This window comes from Acanthisitta chloris, unplaced genomic scaffold (assembly GCF_000695815.1).
Source record: "Acanthisitta chloris isolate BGI_N310 unplaced genomic scaffold, ASM69581v1 scaffold23311, whole genome shotgun sequence".
NCBI lineage: Eukaryota > Metazoa > Chordata > Aves > Passeriformes > Acanthisittidae > Acanthisitta > Acanthisitta chloris.
Window position 1 is genome coordinate 4,487 of NW_008656810.1, and position 10,528 is coordinate 15,014.

At 60.5% G+C, this 10,528-nt stretch overlaps 1 protein-coding gene across 1 annotated transcript; it reads right to left on the reverse strand.

Annotated features, from left to right (window-relative positions):
* Positions 1-240: 240 nt before the first annotated feature.
* MED24 (mediator complex subunit 24) lies at positions 241-10,216 on the reverse strand. The gene is made up of 17 exons (XM_009084485.1): positions 10,151-10,216; positions 9,904-9,986; positions 9,477-9,563; positions 9,097-9,208; positions 8,413-8,555; positions 7,692-7,729; positions 7,013-7,095; positions 5,571-5,749; positions 5,367-5,466; positions 4,914-5,089; positions 3,650-3,914; positions 3,090-3,271; positions 2,712-2,805; positions 2,278-2,377; positions 756-833; positions 488-636; positions 241-386 (listed from the first exon to the last, which is right to left on the reverse strand). The coding sequence occupies exons 1-17, from the start codon at positions 10,214-10,216 to the stop codon at positions 270-272; spliced, it is 2,052 nt and encodes a 683-aa protein (XP_009082733.1). The 3' UTR covers positions 241-269.
* Positions 10,217-10,528: the final 312 nt, after the last annotated feature.

The following is a 10,528-nucleotide window of genomic DNA, read 5'->3' on the forward strand; positions in this document are numbered from 1 at the left end:
TTTGGAGGAGCCCCAGGACTCCACACAGACATGAGGCAACACCTGGTTGTACAAAAGGATTGAACTATTTATAGAATAAAAAACATCAGGAGGTGTCGCAGTCTCAAGGACTTTGTAAGGCTGCGAGGAGATGGCTCTGGGTGCAGCCCCCAGGCAGAGCCAGGCCAAGCTGCAGTGACAGACCATCCTAGACATCCAGATGGATCCACTCAGGCGGATCCCTGGGATCCTCAGGGCTCTCCCCTGGCTGCAGGTGGGAGCTGCCCAGCTCACAGCGCCGCGATGGCCTTGGCCGCGACGCGTCGGCCCAAGGGCAGGCTGAGATCCGTGATGGCCAGGACAATCTTGGGGCTGGACATGGTGGACACCTTCACCAGCTCTGAAACCTGCCCAGGGAGAGAGGAGAGGCACAGGAGAGTGTCCCTAGGGCTGGAGACAGGCAGCAGGACCCCTGGCTGTGCCCCTGTCCCCAGGGCTGTGTGCTCACCACGGTGAAGGGCATGAACTGGAGGATGCTCCCACGGCTGCCCTGCTCCAGGCACTCCACACACTCCTCCATGAACCACTGCACAAACTGGGTGTGGGTGCCAGCTGTCTTGGCCCCCAGGATGGAAGAGATGAGCAGGAAGAGGTTTGCTGTGGGGACAGGGAGGTGTCAACAGTCAGGACAGTTCTGGGGGGCTGAGGATGACCTAAGCTCCCACCAGTGTCCCAGAGCAGCTGGATGTGACCCCACGGACCCATCCCCACCTTACCCAGCACCCTGTTCAGTGGGTCCCTCATGCTGACAGTGTGGAGCTGGGAGGCAGACAGAGAGCTGCTCATGGAGCGATCTGCGGGAGGAGAGCAGGACTCAGGCTGGGAGGAGGTTGGAAGAATCCCTCAGCCCCCCCTTGGCCATGCCAGTGTGCCCACCCTGACCACGAGCTCACCCAGCTCCACCAGGGGCTTTGCCACGAGTGACCCCCATGGAGCAGGAGAGGTTTGGGCCCCTCATACCCCAATGAGCAGAGTCTGTGCCACTGGGACACCCCAAAACCAGAGCGGAGTCTCTGCCCCATCCCTGTCCCTCTCTGCCAACCCACACATGCCCCAGGCATGACAGAGCTGTTCTTGGGGGGTGACACATGACAGCAGGACAAGAAGAGGAAGAGGACAGCAGCAACTACACATCCTGTGTGTCAGCCAGATGTTCACAGCTGCACAGAGCTCTCCAGTCTCCCCTCTCAGGGTGCAATGCTGAGGAACATCCCAGTCCAGCAGTAAATCCCAGCACAGAGCAGGGGGATTGAGCTGACCCCAGCTGTGAAGCATTGCTGGGCCCTCCTGCAGGAGGAACTGGGCCAGGTCTGCTCCAACAGGATGGGAAGGCTCTTGTGAGACCACATGGCCCACAGCTCCTGCCCAGATCACAGGACCCACCTTGTGCTGCTCTGAGGATGCTTACCAAGAAAAGAAATCCCTCCCCCAGTTTTCTCATGGAATCACATGAGCCAAGTGGCTGCTGCAGGAAGCAGCATTTCCACATCACTGCAGCAAACTGCCCAAAAAAAGTCCTGAATGTCAGTGGGAAGAGGTGGGACTGCCTCAGGGGGTAAAAAAAGATAAGTGAAATCAAGGGAAAGGCCCAAATTTCAACAGGAATGAAACAAACCGAAACCAGAGCTTGATGGATGTGTTGAAAACTAATAACTAGAGTAATCTGGGACAAGGGGAGAAATAATGACCAGGGAATGTCCTGACTCACTATCCAGGAGTGTGGACAACGTATGTGGGAGCTGTGACAGCAGCCACAGAGCAGGATATGCCTCCCCAGCATGTCCCACCAGAGCTGTCACAACCTGTGACACCACAGGGACACGGATGTGTCTGTGGGGGCTCATCCCCTCTGCCCCAGCCCTGGGAACAGCAGTGGGATGTCAGGATTTGCCTCCAGACACCGAATTTCATCGGTCACAGCACACTGGCTCTGGTCCCACAGGGGGTGGCTGTGACAGAGCTGTCACAAAGTCCCCCGGGGTTGGGTTGGGGGCACCAGCATGGAGGGAAGGTGTAACCTCACCCCTTGGAGTTGTTCTGGTCAGAGAAACAAAGAGTTTGGCCTTTTCCAAGTGCAAAAGCTCTGGGATAACTCACAAACCACTCCAGAGCTCTAAATCCTCACCCAGATGGATTGGGAAGAGGAGTTTTGTGTAAATACATGTTTTCACACCCAAAAGGGACAGTGAGGCAGGATGGTGTCCCCAGAGCCATCTCTCCCCCATTCCCCACACTCACTGGGGCTGGAGAGGATGTTGGAATCCTCCTCGTTGGAGCTCAGCAGCCTCATGAGCTTGGAGGGTTGTGTGTCATCCAGGGGGAAGAGGCTGATGTAATCCTGGGGGGAAAGAGGAGGTTCAGCCCCACCAGCCCTGGCTGAGGGGTGTCCTGACCCCCTTGTGTGGGGCTGATGACCCACCCTGGGCTCTGCACAGCCCCAAGACTGATCTCAGAGGAACCAGAGCATCCCTGCCTGGGCTGGACACATCGAACCAGCTCCTTACAGCCTTCCTCAGAGAAGAGAGGGAAAACCCTGGTCAGAATACCTCAGAGAGCACAGAGAAATTGGGCATGGAGTCTGGCCTCCCCCACCCAGTGCTGCCATCCTCCCCTGCCCCAGTTCTGCTACCCTTGGAGAGCCTCCAGCCCCTCCTGCTCCGCGCCCAACGCACCTCGATGTCCTCCCGGTGCCTCTTCTTCTGCCGGGCCGAGGCCTGGCCCTTGTTGTGGGAGGAGTAGGAGCTCAGGGCACACCACACCGACAGCCTGGGGACAGAGCAGGGACAGGAACTGCTGCTGCCAGCCCACCTGAGCACGGGGTGTGAGCAGGGCAAGGGGCAGAGCACGGGGTGTGTGCTGGGATGGGACACAGCAGCTCCCTCCTCAGAGGGGACAGCAGGGAATGGGGTGCAGGACACCAAGGTGTCTCTCTCACTCCTGTCAGGCAGGGCCAGAGTGGGATTTGGGCAAACCTCCATCCCTGCACAGAGCATCTCCCCATCCCCCCAAACAGGCCCCAAGGAGACGGTCCCGTGGGTCTGGGGTCTCACTTGGCCAGGGCCTTCCCGGGGGGGTCCATCAGGGTGTGCCACTTGGAGGAGTCTGTCAGCAGGTTGGGCAGGATGTGGCCCAGGAGGGTCAGCGTCAGCTGCTGCATGTCCAGGCAGAAGATGGCATAGAGCAGCTCCACAGCCCTCAGCGTGTGCTCCTTCCGTGTCTCCTTCAGCAGCTCCTGCAGGGCAGAGTCCCCTTGCTCTGCCTGGCAACAGGAGGGAGTGCACAAGGTATAAACACCTCTGGTGCTCATCCCACTGCAAATGGGGACAAAAATCATTGATTTACTGACACTGCTGATGGGACAGGATCATCCTGCAACCTGCAAGGTGTCAGGCTTGCAGGGAGCCTTGGGAGAAAAAGGCTCTGTATGCTGTCTGTCCTCAGAGGGAAAGAAAGATGTGATGTGAGATTTCCAGAACTGCCCCAGCACCCAGCCAGGCTCCTCTCCATCACCCCTCAGCCAGCCCAGGAACACCCAGGACACTGGGAGCACAGATTAGACCCATCACTCCCAGCCTCAGCACCCCACCACGGTGCTGGGGGTCCCTCCTACCTTCACCAGGTTGTTGCAGAACCAGTAGACTCCCCCCATGTGCAGGAGGGTGTCGAAGATGTGGATGGAGCGACTGTCCACCCAACCCTTCTCCAGCACCTTGGTGAACACGTTGGTCAGCACCTCCTTGATGGGCTTCTTGGGGGGCAGAAGGTTCCAGTAGGGAATGGTGTCCATGCCCGTGGAAGGGAACTTGATCTGCGTGGCCGTTTGCTGCAGCACGTCCGCACACATGTGCTCCAGGATGGAGCTCATGATCACCACACTGGCAGGAGACATGGGTCAAGTGGGCACTGGGAATGGGGCAGAAGACACGGCACTGGGAAGTGGAAGTAGGGCAGGAGACGATGTGGGATCAGGAAGTGGAAGCAGGAGATGGCATGGGAAGTGGAAGTTGGGCAGGAAACATGGCACTGGGAAGTGGAAACAGGACAGGAGCTGGCATAGAACTGGGAAGTGGAAGTAGAGCAGGAAACAACATAGGATCAGGATGTGGAAGCAGGGCAGGAGATGTGACACTTGAAAGTGGAAGCAGAGGAGGAGACTGCACAGCAGTGGGAAGCAGAAACAGGGAAGGAGATGGAACAAAACTGCAAAGTGGAAGTAGAGCAGGAAACAACATGGGATCAGGACGTGGAAGCAGAAGATGACCTGTCACTGGGCAGTGGGAACAGGGCAGATGTGGCATTGGGCAGCAGGAACAGGGCAGGAGATGTGGCCCCAGGCAGGGAGAGCAGGCAGGAGCTGCCCCAGGCAGGGGGAGCAGGGCAGGGGGAGCAGGCAGGAGATGAACCCCAGGCAGGGGGAGCAGGGGAGGAGATGAACCCCAGGCAGGGGGAGATGTGCCCCCAGGCAGGGGGAGCAGGGCAGGGGGAGCAGGCAGGAGATGAACCCCAGGCAGGGGGAGCAGGGGAGGAGATGAACCCCAGGCAGGGGGAGATGTGCCCCCAGGCAGGGGGAGCAGGGCAGGGGGAGCAGGCAGGAGATGAACCCCAGGCAGGGGGAGCAGGGGAGGAGATGAACCCCAGGCAGGGGGAGATGTGCCCCCAGGCAGGGGGAGCAGGGCAGGGGGAGCAGGCAGGAGATGAACCCCAGGCAGGGGGAGCAGGGGAGGAGATGAACCCCAGGCAGGGGGAGATGTGCCCCCAGGCAGGGGGAGCAGGGCAGGGGGAGCAGGCAGGAGATGAACCCCAGGCAGGGGGAGCAGGGGGGGTGCCCCAGGCAGGGGAGCAGGGCAGCACACAGCCCCGTGCCCGGGGCTCACCGCTCGTTGTAGAACTGCAGTGTGTTCTCCCCGTAGAGAGGTGTCGCCAGCTGTCGGATCATCTGCAGAGACTTCTCGCGCTCGTCCAGCCCCAACATGCGCACGTGAGCCACCAGCCAGGCCACAGCACACACTGCCATGCTGCACACCTTCCCCTTGATGTTGTCCGTGATTTTCTGGGACAGGACACGGAGCAGAGATGTGGACACACCTCAGTATCACCTCCCAGCTGATCCCTCCAACTGCAGGGTCCAAACCCTTCCCTCCTCCACAGTGTCCCTGTCCCTGCCAGGGGGCAGCGTCGTGGAGCTAGAGCCACATCAGTTCCTCCCTCCCAAGTCTCAGCGAGCTCCTAGGTGGCTGCAGGAGCAACTGGGGTAGGAGAACAGGGGATCCCTGAGCTTCTAGACCCTTGGCCCCTTCTCCAGACCCAGCACAGTGTCCATGCCCCACCTGGATAGACTCGAAGGTGAGGACACCGTTCTCCCAGGCGTTGAGGATCTCCAGGATGGCAGCTGAGATGCTCAGACACACCTCATGCCACTTCATCTGCCTGCCAGGGGGAAGGTGGGGGGTTCAGGCACAGCCACAGGGCCAGGGAAGCTGGGTGGGGGCTCCCTCAGGGCTGACAGGGTGGACACAGGGATGGGCTCTTACACCAGCTTCATCTCGGAGGAGTTGTTGAGGAGGGCGACCAGGGACTCCACCTTGGTGGAATCGGGGCGGAAGCAGGGGTGGTCAGGGTTCAGGATCTTCCCCTCCTCAGGCATGCAGGTCAGCATCCAGGTCTCAAAGAAGGGCACCTCGCCCGGGGGGGTCGACTCTGAGAGGATCACCTGCAAGGGAATTGGCACGGGGTCAGCATCCCCCAGGGACCCTGCTGGGGACACCCAGCCTGGTGTGGGACACACATCATGGGGTCTGTCCCCCAGCCTGGGGTGAGAGTCCTATCCTGGGATCTGTCCCTCACCCTGGGGTGAGACCCCCACCCTGGGGTCTGTCCCCCACCGTGGGGTGCTGATGGCCAGGGGAACAGCGCCGCCCTGTGGCCTGGAGGGAGAGACAGGTACTGGTCAGCCCCCAGTATGCACTGGTTTCCAGTCTGTGGGCTGTGGTTTCCCCCAATACCACAAGGCTCCCCAGAGGACCAAGGAGGAGAGATGCCAGACCAGAACCAGCCCTGGGGGGCTGTGAGTGTGGTAGTGAGGTTAATGTGCCCTGCCCAGAAGGGTCCCTTGTCCCCCCACCCCACTGAGCAGTGCTCAGGGTGCCCAGCATCAAGGCTGGGGTCACACAGCCCAGCTGGGAGGGTCCTGGGGGGCCCACGAGCTGTGAATCCCACATGTTGCTTCCTCCCCTCAGCCTGTGTCACCCAGGGGACACTATTTCTGTCCAAAAAAAGCTCTGCACATCTGTTCAGCAGAAGCAGCAGCTGAGCAGGAAAGTCACTGGGCTGGGATGGGGGATGAAATCTCATCAGACAGCCCCAGGCACACCCCCTGAAGATCCCCCTCCTGCTCCCCAGGGCAGCTGGGCAGGACCCCTCTCTCCCCATCTCCTCATTCCCACTGTTTCAGTATCATTTCACCTCCCAACACACACAGATGTCGAAACCTGGAAAGTTTTCATGCAACCAAAGTGCTGTTTCCTGCTCAGGGCTGTGAGTTCCTCCTCGGATCAGGGAGGGCTGACCCTGTCTGGCTGTGACCTCTCCCAGCCAACCAGTGCCAGATTGGAGGTGCAACACTGGGAGAGGTCTGGTGAGCTCAGAGCCAGCCTGGAGAGGCCATGGAAGCAGCACTCCCAGTGATCCCACTGTCCATAAATGGAGTATGACCCAAGCTCTCAGGGCGGTGAGAGCCAGCCCTGCTCCATTCCCAGGCATCCACAGAGCCCCAGGGAGAGATTTCCAGGTGACAGGTGCTGTGTGCTGTGGCCCAGGCTGCAGGGACAGTGGGGACAGCAGGGACAGTGGCAGGATGGCCACTAGAGGAGGCTGACAGGCTGCAGCAGCACGAGGGCTGCGCTGGCAAGGTGAGAGCCTTGGATCCAGCCCCTTCCATCCCCTCAGAGGATCCAGCCCCATCCTGGATCCTTACCTCGGAGCCGTAGGTCTGGGCCACGTGGCACAGCATGAGGAAGGAGATGTCGAAGAGCAGAGCTCGAACTGAGCCACTCTTGGCTAAGGGAGGAGAAACAAAGACCTTGTGGGTCTCCAGCCTTGGCACGAGGAAGAGCAGGACGTTGTGAGCACAGGGGTCAGGGCCCTGCTGCCTCCAGGCAGCTTTTCTCACTCCCCCAGAGCTTGTGTGTGAACGAGGGGATGTGCCAAGTGCCTCCCCTCACCCCATGTGCCTCTGCTTGAGCCCCCAAAGCAGCTCTGGCCTCCCCCCGGGCTCCTCCAGCCCACCCCGGGCTCCCCCTCGCCGTGGAAGGTCAGAGCACTCTCTGAGTTTCATCACACACACAGGGAGTCAGAATCCTTATCTGGGCTGTGCTGACACATCACCCCTTCCACGGAGGGAGCCAAGGGGCCCCCAGGCTCAGCTGGGGAGAGGGAGCCCTTCTCCTGCAGGCAGAGCACATTTGGGATGGACACGAGTGAGAGGGTAGAGATTCTTGCTGGCCCCTGTGCCCCCTCCCTACTGGCACCCCCAGCTGGGCCTGGCACAGCTCAGCTCGTTGTGGCACCACAGTCAGTCTCAGTTCAATCCAGCCAAGCCCATCCCAGCACGTGGCAGGGGGGCCCAGCTCCCAACCCCCACGCAAGACACTCACAGATTTCTCCGGTGATTTGCTTGGTGAATTCGTTCAGCCTGGAGGGGCAGAGAGGGGCAGTGAAGCATCACCAGTGCAACAGGCCTCTTCCCACCCCCAGACAAGCTGCCCAGCCTGCAGACCCCTCCTTGCACCCCATCCCAGCTCGGAGCACAAGGAGGGCAGGAGTGGGGTCTGGCTCCACAGACACTCTCCAGCACCGTGGGGATGAGCCCCCTCCTCCCTGTCTCTGCTCCCTGCAGCCAAACAGGTCTGGCCATGCTGCTCATCCCACAGCCCTGGGCTCTCTCCAGAGCCAGCTCTGCCCAGCTGTGTGGGGGTTTCAGGGCATGGATCCCAGACAGACACCCAAGCACCCGCTCCAGCTGGTGTGGGGGAGCTGTCACGCAGTCCCACGCGTGCTGGTGTGTGTGCTGTAACCAGGACATGGGTGTCTGGGGACAGAAGGGACACACAGCCCTGCGTTTGGGCTCTGCCAGGGTCATCATTCCTCTGAACACCCCCAAAGCACCCTGGCTCCAGTTCCCTGTGCTCACAGAGGTGAGATGGGGTGCTGTGGGGTGCAGCCTCCCTGTGATCCCACCCCTCCCCAGTGCTGCACTGGGCCAGAGTGGAATTCCTGTCATTCCACTGCAGCCCTGAGTGGGGGCCAGCCTGGAGGGCTGCCTGCTCTCCCAGCCCCCTGGTCAGCAGGGACAGTGCCATCCAGGTGGACACTCACTTGACGAACTTCCGAGCGAAGGATTTCAGCTTGCCCGTGGCTGCTGCTGCTGCCAGCAGCAAGTCCAGGCTCTTCCCAGACAGCATGTGACCCAGGACCCCCAGCAAGCCCTCGGGGGACTTGGAGTGATCTGCATCCATGGTCTGGAAACAAAAATAAGAGGAAATCAAAGCCAGGGAATGTGTGCTATGGAACAACAGGAAAACTCTGGCCATGGGGGTACAGTTGATCAGCTGCCAGAGCTGTCCCTGAGGCCTGGGGGAGCAGGGACCCAGAGGATTTGGGAGAGGTGGGATGGAGTCCTCCACACCCCTGGCACCAGCAGAAAAACACCCTGTGGCATTCAGCAGCAGCAGAACCAGAGTGACACAGGGAGTCCCCAGGGACGGGGGGATGCACAGGGAGCGGCTGAGTGGGATGGGCAGAGCTGGCTGGGCTCAGGCTGCTGGCACTGATAACATGCCACCTGACAGCTCCTCCAGCCTCCCAGGAGGTAGGAGGGGAGCTCCTGGTCTCCACGGAGGAGCAGCAAGGCTGGGAGTGACTCCTCCTCTCCTCCAACGCAGCACAGGGGGAGATCGGGCACCTCCCAACCACCCTGGCTGCCTGGTGAGATCAGTGCTGCTGGGAAGGGGCTCTGGGACTGAGCCCAGTGTGCCCAGCACAGCTGCAGGAGGGACTCACCTTCAGGATGTTGGTGACAGTGGGCTCAGCCCTCAGGATGAGCCCTGGGTTTGGCTGGATGTTGGCATTCTCGGCCGATTTCAAGCACGGAGAGTTTTCCTTGTCTGCTGTCCTGGAGGATCCCAAAGAAGGGCCAGTGAGGAGGAATCCGAGGAGGAATCCATCACCCTCCTTCCCTCCTCCCACCCAAGGGAAGGTCACCACCTCAGGCCACCACCAGCTGCCACTGTGAGGGGTCAGACTCTGCTCATCCCCAGTCTGCCCTGTCCTCCCAGCCCACGGTGTCCCAGTGGCAGCACAGCTGCTCCCTCATGCTCCCCCCAAGATGAGGTGCTCCAGTTCCACTTTGGGGGGTTACCCAGACTTTGGGGGGGCTGTACCGTTTGTCAATGAGGTTGGTCATGTTGGCCTCGGAGAGCAGCCCCTGCTTGCTGCACTCCTGCAGGAGCAGGCTCATGCAGTTGCAGCTGGAAGAGAGAAAGGAGAGCTCTAGCCCGAGGGACAGCATTCCTGACACCACAGGCAGTGCCACAGGGCAGGGGGACTCCCCAGCTGCCCTCCTGGCCCCACTCCCACCCCTCTGAGGATGCTGCAGGGCCCAAAGCAGCTCCAGGTGTCGCACAGAGGCATCACCAACACATGACTCAGCTGTCAGACGCTCTCTGCCTCACTCCTGTGGCAGCAGAGGGTCCTCAGGAAGGACGAATTGGATCAGAAACCAAACCAGCCCTGCCAGGACCCTGCACTGAGGACAGGGTGGCTGTGGCACATGGCATCATGTCAGTGCTGGCCACGGGGAGCACTCACTTGCAGCGCTGGTCAGCCTTGTCCAGCAGAGGCGTCAGCTTGAGCAGGAACTCGAAGGCACAGTTCACATCCTCAGTGAAATCCTGCCCAGCACAGAGCCAAGCACTTAGCTCACCATGCTGCCAGCACAACCCCACCTCCCCCTCCCACCACCTGCTCCACGAGGGAACCATTCCCCCACACAACTCTGACCAGGCACCAGCACCACTGTGACACACACAGCACATCAGTGACCCTCCAGACTCACCTTGTCCCCTTGGGGATACTTCTTGAGTTTAACCAGGACCTGAGGCATCTGAAAGGCACAGGGCATGGTGTGACATCAGGGCAGACCCCACTCTGCAGCCAGGACCCCCCACAGCACCAGCCCAGGCCAACACAGCTGCACACAGCTGCTCTCCCATCCCAGGGACAGGAGCGTTTCTGGAGCAGTGTGTGCACTCAGGGGATTTGTGTTCCTGTTCCCCTCTGCAAGGTCCTTCCACTGTCACAGGGACTCACATGTCCCCCACAACATCCCAGGAAAACCCACTCTGCCAAGCAAAGTGGGGCTGGGCTGAAAGGAGAACCCTGGACAGCAAAGCTGATGCTCAGTGGGTGGCAGGAGGGCTGGGGTGGGCTCAGG

Excerpts from the sequence above, each read along its gene's own strand:
- MED24 (XM_009084485.1), bottom strand. The coding sequence starts at position 10,216 with ATGCCCTGTGCCTTTCAGATGCCTCAGGTCCTGGTTAAACTCAAGAAG. Across the intron at positions 9,987-10,150 it reads AGTATCCCCAAGGGGACAAG|GATTTCACTGAGGATGTGAA; the intron begins GTGAGTCTGGAG and ends TGTGCTGGGCAG. Across the intron at positions 7,096-7,691 it reads GCAAATCACCGGAGAAATCT|CCAAGAGTGGCTCAGTTCGA; the intron begins GTGAGTGTCTTG and ends CTCCTCCCTTAG.